At 41.1% G+C, this 18,513-nt stretch overlaps 1 protein-coding gene across 7 annotated transcripts in view; it reads left to right on the forward strand.

Moving 5' to 3' along the window:
• The window catches only part of Dock8 (dedicator of cytokinesis 8), a 232,118-nt gene extending 214,209 nt beyond the window's left edge, over window positions 1-17,909 (forward strand). For all 7 annotated transcript variants that reach the window (XM_046459393.2, XM_046459388.2, XM_046459390.2 and 4 more), the window contains 2 exons: window positions 16,306-16,476; window positions 16,881-17,909. In XM_046459393.2, the coding sequence (XP_046315349.1) occupies window positions 16,306-16,476; window positions 16,881-16,941 (232 nt within the window). In that variant the 3' untranslated portion in view covers window positions 16,942-17,909. The remainder of the gene's footprint in view (window positions 1-16,305; window positions 16,477-16,880) is intronic.
• Window positions 17,910-18,513: the final 604 nt, after the last annotated feature.

Raw genomic sequence — 18,513 nt, forward strand, 5'->3', positions numbered from 1 at the left:
TTCTATCAGACGGCGTGTCTCTGATTTGATATCAAGCTCCTTGATCCATTTTGAATTCACTTTTGTGCATGGCGAGAGAAAGGGATTCAGTTTCATTTTGTTGCATATGGATTTCCAGTTTTCCCAGCACCATTTGTTGAAGATGCTATCCTTCCTCCATTGCATGCTTTTAGCCCCTTTATCAAATATAAGATAGTTGTAGTTTTGTGGATTGGTTTCTGTGTCCTCTATTCTGTACCATTGGTCCACCCGCCTGTTTTGGTACCAGTACCATGCTGTTTTTGTTACTATTGCTCTGTAGTATAGTTTGAAGTCTGGTATCGCTATACCGCCTGATTCACACTTCTTGCTTAGCATTGTTTTTGCTATTCTGGGTCTTTTATTTTTCCATATGAATTTCATGATTGCTTTCTCTATTTCTACAAGAAATGCCGTTGGGATTTTGATTGGCATTGCATTAAACCTATAGAGAACTTTTGGTAATATCGCCATTTTGATGATGTTAGTTTTTATTTTCTTTTTCTAGTAGTTGAGGCTGGGAAGTATGATGATATCACTAGAAACATTGTCAGAATTTATTTTATGGTGTACATATGTATGCATATAGTAATGTATCAGTATATCCCAAATTAATGTGTTAGGTTTACACTTATTACAGAGATATTTGCATTTTGATCCATAGAATATAGGATATTCTTAGTCTTATCTCAAAGGTATGTGTGTTTACATGCTATTTCTGTAGATTATTTTCAGAAATAAGTTGATTCCATGATTAAGAATAAGCACTTGGCTTGTGTATGAGTTAAAAAGTTAGAAAAAAATGTTAATTTTAAATATATACTTCATGTTGAAATTGCTTACCTTAGACATGCACAAGTGAAAACCAAATTCAGGCTGGTAGTGTTAACTAGTTTCTAAGATTTTCTTTTATTTTTATACTTAAGGCCTAAATAATAAATGGAATCTTTATAGTTTATGTTTAAGGGATACCCAGGGATTGCTGTTATTCTATTTATTTCATGGAAAGGATAGTCAGATTTTTATTTTGGAACTTCCTGGAAACTCTTTGGTGGTCTTTGGACTAATAAAATCTTTTAGTACTAAATTAATATTATTCTTACGTCATAGTAAGAATAATCATTTAAATACTTGGCGTAATAAATGCCTAGCGACATTTTATTTTATGAATCTATTTTCTCTTGCTATAAGGGGGATATTGTAAATCATACATTTGTATTAATAATATTTCTTAAACAAGGAAATATAGTTAACTGTAAACTAAACCAATCTACAAATTATTGTAGGCATTTGTAAATTCTGTTGTAGGTACTGGAAACTTTGTTGGAATCTTTTAATTAGCAGATTATGTTGTGAATGTATTTGTACATTGTTAAAATATTTTTAAAGATGTTTTGTTTTAGTTGAATAAATGTCTGTTGGAGTGATAGCTTGGAAGGTGCACAACTTTATATTTGTATAAAACTATTGTTTACAAAGCAAAAAAAAAAAAAATTGGGATGGGGCTTCAGGCAGAACCACAAGCCCTCTCACATTTCATCTGTGTCAACCCAGGTGACTTTTCCTCCACTTTATTTCATATAGATCAAAAGTGGGAGGTGAGGTGGTATAAATTCACTAAAACTCACCAACACTACACTTAAAATAGGTGAACGGTGGTATTATGTAGATTGTACCCTTAGTAAGTAGTAGATAAGTCAGGTGTGGTAGTGCACACCTATAATCCTAGCTACTCAGAAAGTGGAGGCAGGAGGGTTACAAGTTCAGTCTCAGCAACTCAGTGAGACCCTAAGCAACTTAGCAAGACCCCATCTCAAAATGTAATAAAATTTTTAAAGAGCTGGATGAGGATTTGTGGTAGAACTGTGCAAGGTTCCGGGTTCAATCCCTAGCACTAAAAAAAGGAGAAGAAGAAAAAGAAAACAGTAGATGTGAAAACCTTCTCTTCTGCCCCCACCCCTGCTTTATTGCTTCTAACTCCAATCAGGAAGTTATAGCTGTTCAACGTGCAGAATAACTGTTTTGTCAAGTGCATTTGTTGCCATCTCACCACTTTGCTTTAGAGAGTGGAGGTGACAGGAGTGGGAAGTGGGGGTTGAATTGCTCTCAGACTTCCCCTTCAGTGAGCTCCAGCTTCCCATACACCTGGGCTGCCGATCAATAAGCCCAGAGTTCTGAGGAGTCCAAAGTGAGCCTACTGATGCAGAACTCATAGCGGAAACATGACCTTGCCAGGTCCACGTGGCTCATTCTGCTGCCACCTGGCAGTGGCCTCTCTGACTCAGCTGTAGCGGAACCAGACACAGCCACAAAGAAGGCTGGCAGCTGACCTGCTGCAGCCAGCACTCCTCCAGCCAGGCCTGCTGTCCTTCACACAGCTGCCAAGTGGGACCTCTGTCCTCTACTGCCTTTCCCTGAAGTAAAAGAGAACACCTCAGAAGCCAAGAGTTGCCAAGCTCTGTCCCCTTTGAGCTCCCCAAAGCACCCAGACCCTTTTAGGCACTGCACTCTTTCTAAATTTTCTTCTTACATATCTGGATTTTTCCTTCCTATAAAGACTAATTGATTTAATTTTTTTTAAAATTGTACCAGGGATTAAATCCCGGGGGACTTAACCACTGAGTCACATTCCCAGCCCTTTTTATATTTTTTTTTTATTTTGAGACAGGGTTTCACTAAGGTCTCACTGAGGGCCTCGCTAAGTCACTGAGTCTGGCTTTGAACTTGGACTCTTCCTGCCTCAGCCTCCCAAGCCACTGAGATTACAGGTGTGACCCACTGCACCTGGCTAAATTTTATTTTAATATTTAAATCAAAGATAGCAGTACAGGTGCCCTTAAGAACAGTGTTTCAGATACTCTCCAGGAGAGCTCTACTGCACAGGTACAGTTATTGAGTCAGAAAACAGGGTGTTGTGGCCATGGTTTTAAACTGGAATTAGGGTCTGTGAGAGAAAGAAGAAGGGATTTGCCCAAGTAGTGCAAGGAAAGCCAAGTGCACATAGTGAGGGTGGAAGAAAAAAAGTAAAGGGAAAAAGAGCTGAGTATTTAGTGGGAAAGTAAATCTTTATCATGAGAGGTTGCTCAGAAGCAGGTCAACTGGGAAAATATAAGTGACTTGTCATTTTCCCAGGGCCACAGAGACTGCATTAATGGGTTAAAGATACTAGGTAAAAAACTGAAAACCAAGTGGAATAGCTAAAGTGCTTGTGGGCATGGCACACACACACACACACACACACACACACGACACTTCCCCCTTTCTCATCCCACCTGCAATAACTCTAAAGAGAAAACTCCATTTTGGCTGCAGTGTGTCTCTCGTCTCCTCTCCTATCCCACCTCCCCTCTCCTCCTTGGACATGCTTTTGGTCCTCCTGCCCTCTTGCTTTCAGGATGGGGTCACCTTCCCAAGCCCATAGCCCTAACCTAGCCCCCTTCCCACAGTGGGCCACTGGGCTGCTGCACCTGTGCTGGGGAGGCAGCCATACAGGTGCCTCTGGGCTGGCTCATCCAGAAGAGGTACAGATGGCTCCAGGGGGACAGCAGGAAATCAGGCCACAGCTGCTCCCTGTCTGCCCTGGGGTCCACTCCCTGCCCCCACAATTGTGGGCTTTTGGTCATGTGCTTCCCCATCTGCAGGGAGGGGGTCATACAGGAAGAGTGACTTCCTTGAGCTGTGCACCCCTTTCACACCAAGGACTGACTCCGGGCTGTGCTGAAGGAGCATTTCCTTGGCTAGGTGCTCACACAATGATACCATTTCATCCCCGTGGACCATTTTATAAAGGAAATGAGGCAAAGAAAGGCATTTGTGATTAGCCCAGCATTACACAGCAAGCAAAAGGCAGAACCAGGATTTAAACTGAGAATTTAAATGGGCCTCACATTGGGCCAGGCTGCCCTTGACAGCTGGGGTGGACAGGTCAGGGTATAGGGGAGAGGCAATGCAGGGGGCAGGTGGAGAAAGCCACTGAGATGGAACCCGTGGAGGTGGCCGTGCTCATGGGACTCTCACATCCACTGTAGCTTTCCCCATGGAGAGTTCAGGTTCAAGATTCCAAAGAAATTAAAAAAAAAAAAAAATGCTTCTTTACCCAAAAGCTCTGGATCCCATATTACTGCAGCTGCAGGAGGAGCGGGAGCCACTGCTGAGCTTCTCCCATCTCCATGAGGTTCTCCCCTCATTTCAGCAGCTTTTTCTCACCAGGCCCCAAGTGGAGATTTGCTAGTTACCAGGAAGAATCTAAGAAAGGCAAAAGACTACAAATCGAGGCTCTAGAGGAAGGCGCTTCAGCTTGATACCAAGGCCCTAGCCCTGGATTTTAGCTGGACATGATAGTCTTTCCCAGACAGCATGTGTGGTGTTGGGGTTAAGAGTATGGACACTTGTGCTAGATTGCCTAGACCCAGATACCCATTCCATTTAACCAGCTGTGTGACTTTGGAAAACTTACCTCAGTTTTCCCAAATGTAAAATGAAAATAATAGTAGCTATCTTCCAGAGTTAGTGTCAGGATAAAATGAATTAATACAGGGAACTGATCAATTTGAATAGGAAACAGACTCAATCTGATAGAAATATAGAGATTGTCTACCATGACATCTGCCTCTCTAATGTACCTTAGGATACAGAGGGGCTGATGAGACATACTGGCCTGAGAGCATCGGGATCTTTGGTTTATGTCCTGCCCAGTTGTTCTCACAGGTAGGTGAGACTCAACAGGGCACTTACCTCCTTTGCACCTTAGTTTCCCAACCATAAACTAGAGGAACTGGAATATAAAATTTCCATTGTTGGCGAGGATGCGAGTCCAGCATGGTCATACTGCACAAGTGGGTTCGGGTTGGGTGTAATAGCAAAAATACTAAAAACAACATTGAACGTTCTGGGTTTTATCTATGTGTCCATCAGTTCCTGTCTAAGCATTTGATATGTTTTAACTCATTTAATCTCAACATTACTTTATGGGGTATTCTAGTATTATCTTCACATCACAGATGAAGAAACTAAGACACCAAGAGGTGAAATAACTGTTTTAATGTCACAAAGCCAGTAGGAAGCAAAGCAAGATTGGAAGTTGAACACTCTGGCTCCAGAGTCTGTCCTCTTAACTAAGATGATTTGCTCTTCCTCTAGGAATTACATTCAGTTGCTAATAACACAATATAAGTAAGAATGACTTAAATAAGAAACTTATTTTTCTCTCACATAAAATAAGGCCAGAGATCAACACAGAGCTGTGTAATGGCCTTATACAGTCATCAGAGCCCCTGGGTCTCTCCATTCTTTTGTCCTGCTATCCTGGGAATAGCACACTCATTCTGATGGTCATGATTGGGCTGCTAGGGCTGCCGTCGTCATGACTACTAATACGGGCATAGAAATGAAATTTTTTCAAAAAAATTTTAAATGCTCTTTAAAAATTTTCCAAGTGATTTCATCTTGTATCTCATCAGCCATGCCTACCTGAAAGGGAGGCTAGGAAACAGAACTTTGCAGATGGGTACTTTTCCTGGAGTTTGGTTACTAAGCAAAAGAGGGAATGGGAAATAGGAAAGCAACTAGCAATGTTTTGCCACATGGAGGCAGATGCCTGGGCTGTGCTGAAGGAGCATTAAAGAAGAAGGGGGCAAGAGAGGGCCAGTGACCACCCTCTCTGTAGGAGACAGCTGACTCCTTGTATGGTGACCCCAGACAGTTGGGAACCACCTTATGGAGGACCAACTTGCTTCCCTTTCCAGTCCCCACCAGCCTGACTTCTGTAGGACTGTGACAGCTGGAAAACCCTGAGCACATTCATTTTAAGAAAATGCTGTGTTCAGGGAGCATACCAAGGAAGGGAAGAGCACAGAGTGTCTTCAATGGACATCCCTAAGTGAGAGCAGCACAGCTCAGGAGTCTGTGAACCTAATGAAAATGTCACAGATAAGACTGTTTTTACAAAATTGTTTGCACCATCCATCGTTTCATGATCCTGTGTGCATTTCCCAAGAGATATGGCTATTCTCTAAGAGGGAAATTTAGTGCATAGTCTTCTTTAGTTTATGGATTTAAAATAACATAATAGAAACTATTTTAATTTTAGTAAAAGACCCTGGAGGATATGACCCAAATGGTAAAAAGAAAAAATATATAGCAAATATACATTTTTACAAATTATAAAAGTTGTTAAAATATAAAGTAATATCACTATATAAAATCAATATTTTAAATCTAGCTATTAATATTGCAAAACACCATGTTTCTCTGTTGCCATGTGACAGAGTACCCAAAGCTTAGCAGCTGAAAACAACAGCACTAACTTGTAATTGTTGTGTGTGGCTCTGGGCTTAGTGGGAGGTTCTTGCTCTGAGTGTCTCAGTTGCCGTCAGTGGCTGGGGCTTGAGTGGCAGGTGGCTTCCTCTCTCCTGTGTGGTGTCGTGCTGAGGTACTCCAACAGCCGCTCCTCCTCCCTCTACCTTCCCATCCTCCTTTCCAGAGTTGGCAATTGCAGGTGATTGGACTGTTCACAAGATGGCTCAATCCTGTGGCATGTGTCTAGATAGGGAGGGAGGGAGGGAAGCCACGTTGCCTTTTCCTCCAGTCACACAGCATCACTTCCACCACATTCTGCACACAGAGGCAGCCACACAGGATCACCCACCTCTTGAAGCGGGAAATGGGAAAAGTTCTAGACAGTATATTCCTGTGGCCATTTTTAGAAAAGACACTCTGCCACTCTATGGAAGCACGAATCTACCTTATCCTCACATCTTCTTTAACTCTTCCAATAATCCTAGGAGATTATATAAGATTCTATCCCCATTTTCCATCCTGATAAAATCGAAGATGTCAGTGGTTCATGCTGCTAATGAGTAGAGTTGGTTTCAACCCTAGTCCTGTCTGCATATAAAACATTGAACCCAGTCTAGCACACAGGGTAGGAATCATATATGTTAGCTTGCTGTTACTACTACAAACAAAGAATACAGAGGGTTAATTCTGACAAACTTGTTAGAGTAGACATCCTCAAATTCGCAGTTACCTTCTGCAGACCTTATCCCACCTCTTGGAGTCTGCCAGTGTTGCTAACCTTGGCCTTGAAGTCATCCTGAGACTGATTTTATTTCACACATGGTGGTAGCTCATAACTGTAAGTTAAGGAGCAATAAAAAAATAATAAGGGGTGATATGGATTTCTCAGGATTCAAAGGCTATATAACCTCCCTCCCAGGTCTTCCCTGAAACCTTTGATAAATAACTCTTTGGTATCCTACAATTTGCTTCAATTAATGTCATACTTAAAAGATAGGTGAAAATCCAGTTAAGGGAGTTCTTTTGGTTTCAGTTAAATCAGTTCCTTCTTGTGTAGCAGGCTATTTCCATGATGAAGCTGTGGTCATAGGTTTAATTTTCCCAGGGGCCAGGTAGCCTTCTCTTGCCTCATAGCTGTGTGCCACCTTCTTCATCTTTGACTGTCCTCCTGAAACTTTGTTTGGTGTTTGTAGGGATATCTGGTAACAGCATTGGGGCATGCCAAATCTAATACCATTATTAGGAAAATACAACATATTGATCACAATATTGATCATATTGAACCTCATTCATTTGAAAAAAATAGAATTATTACTAATTATTACATGACAGTTCAGTTACAACCATTACTTTGTCCCTTTAGGGATTATTGATTTATAAGTCCCCTTGGATAGAACAGTATAAAACAAGACGACTTTATCATATTCAAATTGCATGATTTTCTTTTTTGGTAAGTAGCATACTGTGTGGGAGACTGTGGAAACTAAGTCTAACAATCCACAAGTCAGACAACCACGATGAGTTTTAAAGATTTTTCTGTGTCTTTAATGCTCTGCGGTTTTGTTGTGATGGGGTCAGGCATAGATCTGGTTTTGTTCATTAGAAGATTTTCATCTGTTTTTAACTCTAGAAATCATCTTCCATTATCTCTTTGAATATTGTCTCTCCCTCATTTTCCCTTCCATTGGAGATTCTATTAGATGTGGGTTTGGCCTCTCCATTACATCTTCATGTCTCACTATCTCTCTGGTGACATCTGTAGATCTGTCACATATTTCATTAGTTCTCTAGTTTTGTCTAGTCTGTTTTTTAACCTGTTTATTGAGGGTTTTATCTATTTTATCTTTTTTTCCTCTTTCTTTCTTTCTTTCTTTCTTTCTTTCTTTCTTTCTTTCTGTACCAGGTATTATACCCACGGGCGCTTAACCACTGAGCCACGTCCCCAGCCCTTTTAATATTTTATTTAGAGACAGGGTCTTACTAAGTTGCTTAGAGCCTCACTAAGTTGCCGAGGCTGGCTTTGAACTCTTGATCCTCCTGCCTCAGCCTCCTGACCTGCTGGGATCACAGGCGTGCACCACTGTGACCAGCTAGAGATTCATTCTTATATCTAGGGGTTCTATTTGGTTCTCTTGAAAATTTCCTAGTCTCTCTTTTTTTTTTTTTTTCAGGTTTCCTGTGGGTTTTCATTTTTGTTTCGTTTTGTTTTGGGCTTTTTGTTGTTTGGCTAGTTGATTTTTTTTTTTTTGTCTTGGATTTTGTACCTTTCACTATTTCTTTATGCTAACTAGTTTTTTTACATTCTTTTATTATCTCTAATTCTTTTTTTTATTGGTTGTTCAAAACATTACAAAGCTCATGACATATCATCTTTCATACATTTGACTCAAGTGGGTTATGAACTCCCATTTTTACCCCAAATACAAATTGCAGAATCACATCAGTTACACACTCACATTTTTACATAATGCCATATTAGTGACTGTTGTATTCTGCTACCTTTCCTTTCCCCTACTATCCCCCCTCCCCTCCCCTCCCATCATCCCTCTCTACCTCATCTGCTGTTGTTCAATTCTCTCCCTTGTTTCCCCCCCCCTTTCCCCTCACATCCTCTTATATGTAATTTTGTATAACATTAAGGGTCTCCTACCATTTCCATATGCTTTCCCTTCTCTCTCCCTTTCTCTCCCCCCACTCATCTTTGTTTAATGTTAATCTTTTCCTCGTGCTCTTCCTCCCTGTTCTGTTCTTAGTTGCTCTCTTTATATCAAAGAACACATTAGGCATTTGTTTTTTAAGGATTGGCTAGCTTCGCTTAGCATAATCTGCTCTAATGCCATCCATTTCCCTGCAAATTCTATGATCTTGTCATTTTTTATTGCTGCATATTATTCCATTGTGTATAGATGCCACATTTTTTTTATCCATTCATCTATTGAAGGGCATCTAGGTTGGTTACACTGTCTAGTTATTGTGAATTGTGCCGCTATGATCATTGATGTGGCAGTATCCCTATAGTACGCTCTTTTAAGATCCTCAGGGAATAGTCCGAGGAGGGCGATAGCTGGGTCAAATGGTGGATCCATTCCCAGCTTTCCCAGGTATCTCCATACTGCTTTCCAAATTGGCCTTACCAATTTGCAGTCCCACCAGCAGTGTACAAGTGTACCCTTTTCCCCACATCCTCGCCAACACTTGTTGTTGTTTGACTTCATAATGGCTGCCAATCTTACTGGAGTGAGATGGTATCTTAGGGTGGTTTTGATTTGCATTTCTCTGACTGCTAGAGATGGTGAGCATTTTTTCATGTACTTGTTGATTGATTGTATGTCCTCCTCTGAGAAGTGTCTGTTCAGGTCCTTGGCCCATTTGTTGATTGGGTTATTTGTTATCTTATTGTTTAATTTTTTGAGTTCTTTGTATATTCTGGATATTAGGGCTCTATCTGAAGTGTGCGGGGTAAAAATTTGTTCCCAGGATGTAGGCTCTCTATTTACCTCTCTTATTGTTTCTCTTGCTGAGAAAAAACTTTTTAGTTTAAGTAAGTCCCATTTGTTTATTCTTGTTATTAACTCTTGGGCTATGGGCGTCCTATTAAGGAATTTGGAGCCCGACCCCACAGTATGTAGATCTTAGCCAACTTTTTCTTCTATCAGACGCCGTGTCTCTGATTTGATATCTAGCTCCTTGATCCATTTTGAGTTAACTTTTGTGCATGGCGAGAGAAAGGGATTCAGTTTCATTTTGTTGCATATGGATTTCCAATTTTCCCAGCACCATTTGTTGAAGATGCTATCCTTCCTCCATTGCATGCTTTTAGCCCCTTTATCAAATATAAGAAAGTTGTAATTTTTGTGGATTGGTTTCTGTGTCCTCTATTCTGTACCATTGGTCCACCTGCCTGTTTTGGTACCAGTACCACGCTGTTTTTGTTACTATTGCTCTGTAATACAGTTTGAACTCTGGTATCGCTATACCTCCAGATTAACACTTCCTGCTTAGAATTGCTTTTGCTATTCTGGGTCTTTTGTTTTTCCATATGAATTTCATGATTGCTTTATCTATTTCTACAAGAAATGCCATTGGGATTTTAATTGGCATTGCATTGAACCTGTAAAGAACTTTGGGTAATATCGCCATTTTGATGATGTCAGTTCTTCCTATCCAGGAACAGGGTACATTTTTCCATCTTCTAAGATCTTCTTCTATCTCTCTCTTTAGGATTCTGTAGTTTTCATTGAATAAATCTTTCACCTCTTTTGTTAGGTTGATTCCCAAGTATTTTATTTTCTTTGAGGATATTGTGAATAGAGTGGTTTTCCTCATTTCCATTTCAGAAGTTTTGTTGCTGATATACAGGAATGCCTTTGATTTATGCATGTTGATTTTATATCCTGCCACTTTGCTGAATTCATTTATTAACTCTAGCAGTTTCTTTGTAGACCCTTTTGGGTCTGTTAAATATATTATCATGTCACCCGCAAATAGCGATAATTTAAGTTCTTCTTTTCCTATTTTTATGCCTTTAATTTCTTTTGTCTGTCTAATTGCTCTGGCTAGTATTTCAAGAACTAAATTGAATAGAAGTGGTGAGAGAGGGCATCCCTGTCTTGTTCCAGATTTTAGAGGGAATGCCTTCAGTTTTTCTCCATTTAGGATGATGCTAGCCTGAGGTTTAGCATATATAGCTTTTACAATGTTGAGGTAAGTTCCTGTTATCCCTAGTTTTTCTAGTGTTTTGAACATAAAGGGGTGCTGTACTTTGTCAAATGCTTTTTCTGCATCTATCGAGATGATCATATGGTTCTTGTCTTTATGTTTATTGATGTGGTGAATAGTATTTATTGATTTCCGAATATTGAACCAGCCTTGCATCCCAGGGATGAATCCTACTTGATCATGGTGCACAATTTTTTTGATATGCTTTTGTATTCGATTCGCCAGGATTTTATTGAGAATTTTTGCATCCAAGTTCATTAGAGATATTGGTCTGTAGTTTTCTTTCTTTGAAGTGTCTTTGTCTGGTTTCGGGATCAGGGTGATGTTGGCCTCATAGAATGAATTTGGAAGAGCTCCTTCTTTTTCTATTTCTTGAAATAGCTTGAAAAGTATTGGTATTAATTCTTCTTTGAAGGTTTTGTAAAACTCTGCTGTATACCCATCCGGTCCAGGGCTTTTTTTGGTTGGTAGTCTTTTGATGGCTTCTTCAATTTCTTCCTCTGTTATTGGTCTGTTTAAATTGTGTGTGTCTTCCTGACTCAATCTGGGCAGATCGTATGACTTAAGAAATTTATCCATATCTTCACTATCTTCTATTTTATTGGAATATAGGGTTTCAAAATACTTTCTAATTATCTTCTATATTTCTGTAGTGTCTGTTGTGATATTGCCTTTTTCATCCCGTATGTTAGTAATTTGAGTTCTCTCTCTTCTTCTCTTCGTTAGCATGGCTAAGGGCCTGTCGATCTTATTTATTTTTTCAAAGAACCAACTTTTAGTTTTTTCAAATTTTTCAATGGTTTTTTTTTGTTTCAATTTCGTTGATTTCTGCTCTAATTTTAATTATTTCTTGTCTTCTACTACATTTGCTGTTATTTTGCTCTTCCTTTTCTAGGTTTTTGAGGTGTAGTATGAGTTCATTTATTTGTTGGTTTTTTCTTTTTTTGAGGAAAGAACTCCAAGAAATGAATTTCCCTCTTAAAACTGCTTTCATTGTGTCCCATAGATTCCGGTATGTTGTGTCTGTATTGTCATTTGTCTCTAAGAATTTTTTTTATCTCCTCATTTATGTCTTCTGTAACCCATTGATCATTCAGTAACATATTGTTCATTTTCCATGTGATGTAGGATTTTTCCTTCCTTCTTTTATCATTGATTTCCAGCTTCATTCCATTATGATCAGATATGGTGCATGGTATTATCTCCACACCTTTATATTTACTAAGAGTTGCCCTATGGCATAATATATGGTCTATCTTTGAGTAGGATCCATGTGCTTCTGAGAAGAACGTGTATCCACTTGATGATGGTTGATATATTCTATATATGTCGGTTAAGTCTAGGTTATTGATTGTGCTATTGATTTCAATAGTTTCTTTATTCAGCTTTTGTCTAGAGGATCTGTCTAATGGTGAGAGCGGTATGTTGAAGTCACCCATAATTATTGTGTTGTAGTCTATTTGACTCTTGAACTTGAGGAGAGTTTGTTTTATGAACGTTGCAGCTCCATTGTTTGGTGCATACAAATTGATAATTGTTATGTCTTATTGGTGGATGGTTCCTTTTAACAGTATATAGTGTCCTTCTTCATCCCTTTTGATTAACTTAGGTTTGAAGTTGATTTTATTCTTTATGAGTATGGCCACTCCTGCTTGCTTCCGAGGACCATGTGAGTGATATGATTTTTCCCAACCTTTTACCTTCAGCCTGTGTATATCTTTTCCTATCATATGAGTCTCCTAAAGGCAGCGTATTGTTGGATTTATTTTTTTGATCCAGGTTACTAGCCTATGTCTCTTGATTGGTGAGTTTAGGCCATTAACATTTAAGGTTACAATTGAAATATGATTTGTACTTCCAGTCATGTTTATTTATTTATTTATTTTAGTTTGGCTAGTTTTTACTTTTGGGTTATTTTCCTCCCCCTTTACTGAGATACCTCCTGCTGTTAGTTTTGGGCACTATCTTTCAGTTCCTCTTCTTATAGTATTTTGCTCAAAATGCTTTGCAGTGCTGGTTTTCTGGCTGCGAATTCTTTTAGCTTTTGTTTATTGTGAAAGATTTTAATTTCATTGTCAAATCTGAAGCTTAATTTTGCTGGATACAGTATTCTTTTTTGGAATCCATTATTTTTCAGCGTTTGAAATACATCGTTCCAGGATCTTCTCGCTTTCAAAGTCTGTGATGAAAAATCAGTCGTTAACCTAATTGGTTTACCCCTGAATGTAATCTGCCTCCTTTCTCTCGTAGCTTTTAATATTCTCTCCTTGTTCTGTATGTTGGCTATCTTCATAATTATATGTCTTGGAGTTGGTCTATTACGGTTTTCAATGTTTGGGGTCCTGTAGGCTTCCAGGATTTGGCAATCCATTCCATCTTTCATCTCTGGGAAGTTTTCTAGAATTATTTCGGTTAATAGGTTGTCCATTCCTTTGGTTTGATTCTCTGTGCCTTCTTCTATCCCTATTACTCTCAGATTTGGTTTTTTTATGACATCCCATATCTCTTGAATAGATTGCTCGTGGGATTTAAGCATCTTTTCTGTGTTGACTATATTCTTTTCAAGTTGATAAACTTTGTCTTCATTATCTGATGTTCTGACTTCTACTTGATCTAGTCTATTTGTAATATTCTCGTTTGAGTTTTTAATTTGGTTTATAGTTTCCTGCATTTCTAGGATTACTGTTTGATTTTTTTTTAAGATCTCTATCTCCTGGTAAAGCTCGTTCTTTGCCATTTGAATTTGTTTGTTTAATTCATTTTCAAAATATACTTTTATTGCTTGGACTTGCTGTCTCATGTCTTCTCTAATATTCCTTTCCATCTGAGTTAGGTATGCCTTGAGTTCTTTCCCTATCCCTGTTTCTGATGCTTCTAGGTCCTCCTGTAGATTTAAGTTGTCCTGCATTGTTTGTACTCCTTTTTTCCCTTGTTTTTTCATGATGTTCACACTACTTTCCAGTTCTATTTGTTTGCTGTGTTTCTGCTCTCTTCTATACATTTGTTTTGGTTTTTTTATATCTCTGTTATCTCTCCTTTGTGTTGGTAGACTATGCTTGCTAAAGTGGATTCCGCTGAGAAGGAATTCCGACGGCCGAGCTCCAGTGACGTCACCTCCCTGCTATGGTGGGCCCCAGGCTCCTTAATGGGGTGTCCAAATGGAGGGGTGGGACTGGACTGTCTCTGGTTGTTTCAGCTCCCGGACGCCGGGGGCCGGGCGGTCTCCAGCCGCCCAGTCACGCTGGCAGCCAGTGGGCAATCGGTCGCCAGCAGGCGGGCGGACTCCAGCCGCCCAGTTGCGCAAGCAGCCAGTGGGTGATTGGTCGCCGGCTGGCAGGCGGTCTCCAGCCACCCAGTCACATGGACAGCGGGTGGGCTGTCGCTGGCAGGCGGGTGATCTCTAGCCGCCCAGTCGCAGGGTCGGTCGCCAGCGGGCGGGCGGTTTCCAGCCACCCAGTCGTGCAGGCAGCCGGCGGATGATCGGTCGCCGGTGGGCGTGCGGTCTTCAGCCGCCTAGTCGCACGGGCAGCGGGCTGGCTGTCGCCGGTGGGCGTGCAGTCTCCAGCCGCCCAGTCACAGCGGCAACAGGCCTGCTGTCGCTGGTGGGCGGGCATATCTAGCCGCCCAGTCGCAGGGGCAATGGGCCGGCTGTCGCAGGTGGGCGGGCGGTCCCCAGCTTCCCAGTCACGGGGCAATGGGCCGGCTGTTGCTGGTGGGCGGGCAATCTCTAGCTGCCCAGTCGCATGGTCGGTCGCCGGCGGGGGGCGGACTCCAGCCACCCAGTCGCGAGGGCCTGGCCTCTAGTCCCCTGGTTTCTTCTGCTAGTCCTGGTTTCTCCTGCTAGACCAGATTTCCCCTGATTGATGCCTCTCGGCAGTTCAAACTGTACTCTGGGCCTGCCATTTGTTGGGCGTGGAGGGTGGCTACTGAGAAACCCCCCCCCCCCCCCCCCCCCCCCCCCCCGCACTCTATTGTTTTGATTTTTTCCGCTTGCCCCTCCCCCCGCGCTGGCAATACAGGTTTCGTTTTTCCCCCTCGTGGGAGGGGGAGTTGAAGGTCGGGTGTCTCTAGTTTTCCCTGCGTCTTTATGCAGGCTTGCTCTGATAATCCCTCCCCCGGAGAGCCTAGGAGAGATTTTATGCGAATTCCCCACTGTATGGGAGATGAGCTGAGTAACACGCACCTGTTTTATTGTTGCAATCTGTCGGAGAGTGGCGGTGGTTACTTCAGCTCTCCAAGATGGTGGCCGCTGGTTTCTATTATCTCTAATTCTTATTGGGCTAATTCTCTTTGCCATGTCTGTGCATTCTCCCATCCTGGTTAGTTTCCTCATATTATAATTTTCCTCATTATAATTTTCTATTATGAGCTCATCTTTGGCAGGAGTCACTCTTTCCATTGGTAGCTCATGCACCCTGATCGAGAAAGTGTTCCTCCAGTGTAACTTCACATAGGTTTCAGAGGCTGAGGGATTTCAGTAATCACAGGTTTGTTTGTTTGTTTTGTACCACAATTTCTCACTTTGGAACATTCATAAGGAAGGAATGGGAATTTATAACTCATACCCATATGTGATGCAAGCCTATAATTTCAATTTCTATTCTTCTTTCTTTTTTTCACTCTCTTTTATTTTATTTTATGTTTGGTACTGGAGATTGAAAACACAGGGTGCTTTACCACTGAGCTATATTCCAAGCCCTTTTTATTTTTTGAGACAGAGTCTCTCTAAGAAGCTGAGGGCCTGGCTAAGTTGCTGAGGCTGGCCTCAAACTTGCCATCCTCCTGCCTCAGCCTCCACACTTGCTGGGATTATAGGCATGTGCCCCCACACCCAGCACACCGAGTTTTTTTTAATAAGCCTAGCAGGTTCTACCCACAGTTCCTCACAATGCCATCTTGGGCAGGCATCTTAACATGTTCTGAGCTTCAGAGAAAATTAAACCTGTAATGTATATAAAACTCCTTGCATAGCCTTTACCACATATCAAGGCAGAGGTTCACAGTTCTGACTCAGGAGTCCTTGATACCCCTGGGCAACTTCCCCAAAACACAGTTTCCTGGATGTTATCCTTCAAACCGTCTGATTCATGAAGTCTGAAGTGGGGCCCAGAAATCTGCATTTTAAAGAGCTCCACACAGAATCCTGGTAGGCCTCCAGGTTTACAAACACTCTTAGAGGTACTCAAGAAATGTACAACACTGACATCACCCCTAAATTTCTTATGAAATAAAACCTCATTTTTTTCTCCCACTCTGATATTTCCATCTCAGATGTGGCGAGGCAGTAGAGAAAAACAAGCGTCTCATCACGGCAGACCAGAGGGAGTATCAGCAAGAACTCAAAAAGAACTATAACAAGCTGAAAGAGAACCTCAGGCCAATGATTGAGCGGAAGATCCCAGAACTCTACAAGCCCATATTCAGAGTTGAGAGTCAAAAGAGGTAAGAAGCGGGAAGGGGAGGGCTTTTCCTGGGGGACGAGAGAGGCTTGGTGGGCAGCCCCCCAGCATGCTCTGCTGCTCTTGTTGAGCTGCAAACCTCCCAAGGTGGGAGGGGGGCCTGGAATCAAAGCAGCCTAGAGCATGAGCCATGGACCTTCCCCTTGTCTGCCCGTCACCCTCCGTTTTGACCTTGTACCAGTGGACTTCCCAGGGCTGGGTGCGGCCTGTGTTGGTGTCCTTGGTAGCACACAGTGTGAAGGGGATCTCAGGACCTTCACTTATTTACGAGTTCCCCAGAATCCATGTCCTTTTCTGGCGGGGGATTTCCTTCCTCTACCTCCACTTAAAAGGCTAATTTATCTTTTTTTTCTATGTTCTCCCCTCTACCCCACTTCTTAATTTCAGGGACTCTTTCCACAGATCTAGTTTCAGGAAATGTGAAACCCAGTTGTCACAAGGCAGCTAAGAAAAGCCATCTTCACCCATGGAAACTGAGGCCCAGAGACCTGGAGAAGGCTCGCTAGTACTTAGAACCAGACAGCTGCCACTCAGGACTGGTGCACACTCCATGCCGGGCAGTGCTCTGGAAACTTCAGGAGTCAAGAGACCATAGAATGACACCCAAATGCACTCTGACTAGACTCTGGCCATACTAGGGGGTTGTGTGGGGTGAGAGGATGGGTAATCAGGCTGACTGTATTTATTGAAGTGTATTTTCCCGATGTACAAAAGCAAGCTTAAGCAGCATTGCTGACTGAGTGGTCAGTCCCTGTCTAACCAAGAAGTGATTTCCTCTCGCTTGTATTTGAATCTACAAGAGAAACTCAAATTGCACAAGAAAAAGTGGAAAAGTTTCCCAGCATCCTGTTCTAAGTGAACTTCACTAGTCCCCTCTTCATGGGAAGGGAGGATGAACTCATTGAAGCACAGAACATTTTCAATAAGTCCATGAGGTAGAGACTTACTCAAAATCTGCATATTATGATGATTAGAAATTTGGGAATAGATTATTCATGAAATTGTTATACATTCAGTAATGCTAGACTCATTATTGTATAGTTATTTTTGCTTCATTGTTTCTGTTAATTTAAACATGCATTTTTGGAGGAACACACTCAAAGCACTGATTTAGGATACATGGTACTCTGCCCTCAGCCAAGAATCGCTGAGAACACTTTCACGTAAATGGAAGCAATTCTATAACATTTAGCTTCCCCACCCCCAACCCTTATGCTTCTTCTTGCTTGCTTGCTTTTTTCCCTCTCTGGGACCAAGTGTATTTTTTTCTAAAAAGATAATATTTATGCTTTTGTTCAGAACATTTTGCTCTTTGCTACAAAATATATTCATCATTGAATTCATTTGACTCTGTACTTTAGGAGAAAGATGAACAAAGTTATTATTTGAGAATTAAATTATATATTTTTAATATGACTGATGATCTTGACTGTTACTACAGCTGGAATGAGAATTGCAAGCAAAATGTTTCCCTTTGCAACTTGTATTGTTACTTAGGCAATTTAAGATGTTATAAAATACCCAAGAAACTTTAGGGAAGAAGAAAAATGTATAATTGGGAACTTGGTCAAGTAGTATTACCCAGATGGCACCTCTAATGCACTTTTTAATTTTGGTGATCATGAGAGAGAATTTAGCTTGGATATTGCAGAACTTTTTGCTTATTAGGTGGGCATTAGTTTATATTCTGAGAGAGGACTTTTTTTTTTTTGGCACTGGGAATTGTGCACAGGGCCTCACACATCAGGCAAGCTGTCTACAACTGAACTACATCCCAGCCCAAGAGGACATTTTTTTAAAATTTTTGTTAGTTGTAGATGGACACAATATCTTTATTTTTATTTATTTATTTCTGTGTGGTGCTGAGGATTGAACCCAGGGCCTCACATGTGTGAGGCAAACACTCTACCAGTGAGCTACAACCACAGCCCAAGAGGACATTAAAAAAAAAAATGAAGTTTAGTAGTTTAAGTGCCAAGGTTTTATTTTTTAGGCACTTGGAGCAGAACTCTTTCTAAAT

The sequence above is a fragment of the Marmota monax genome, unplaced genomic scaffold (assembly GCF_021218885.2).
Source record: "Marmota monax isolate L192 unplaced genomic scaffold, Marmota_monax_Labrador192_F-V1.1 WCK01_AAM20220418_F8-fsc00059, whole genome shotgun sequence".
NCBI lineage: Eukaryota > Metazoa > Chordata > Mammalia > Rodentia > Sciuridae > Marmota > Marmota monax.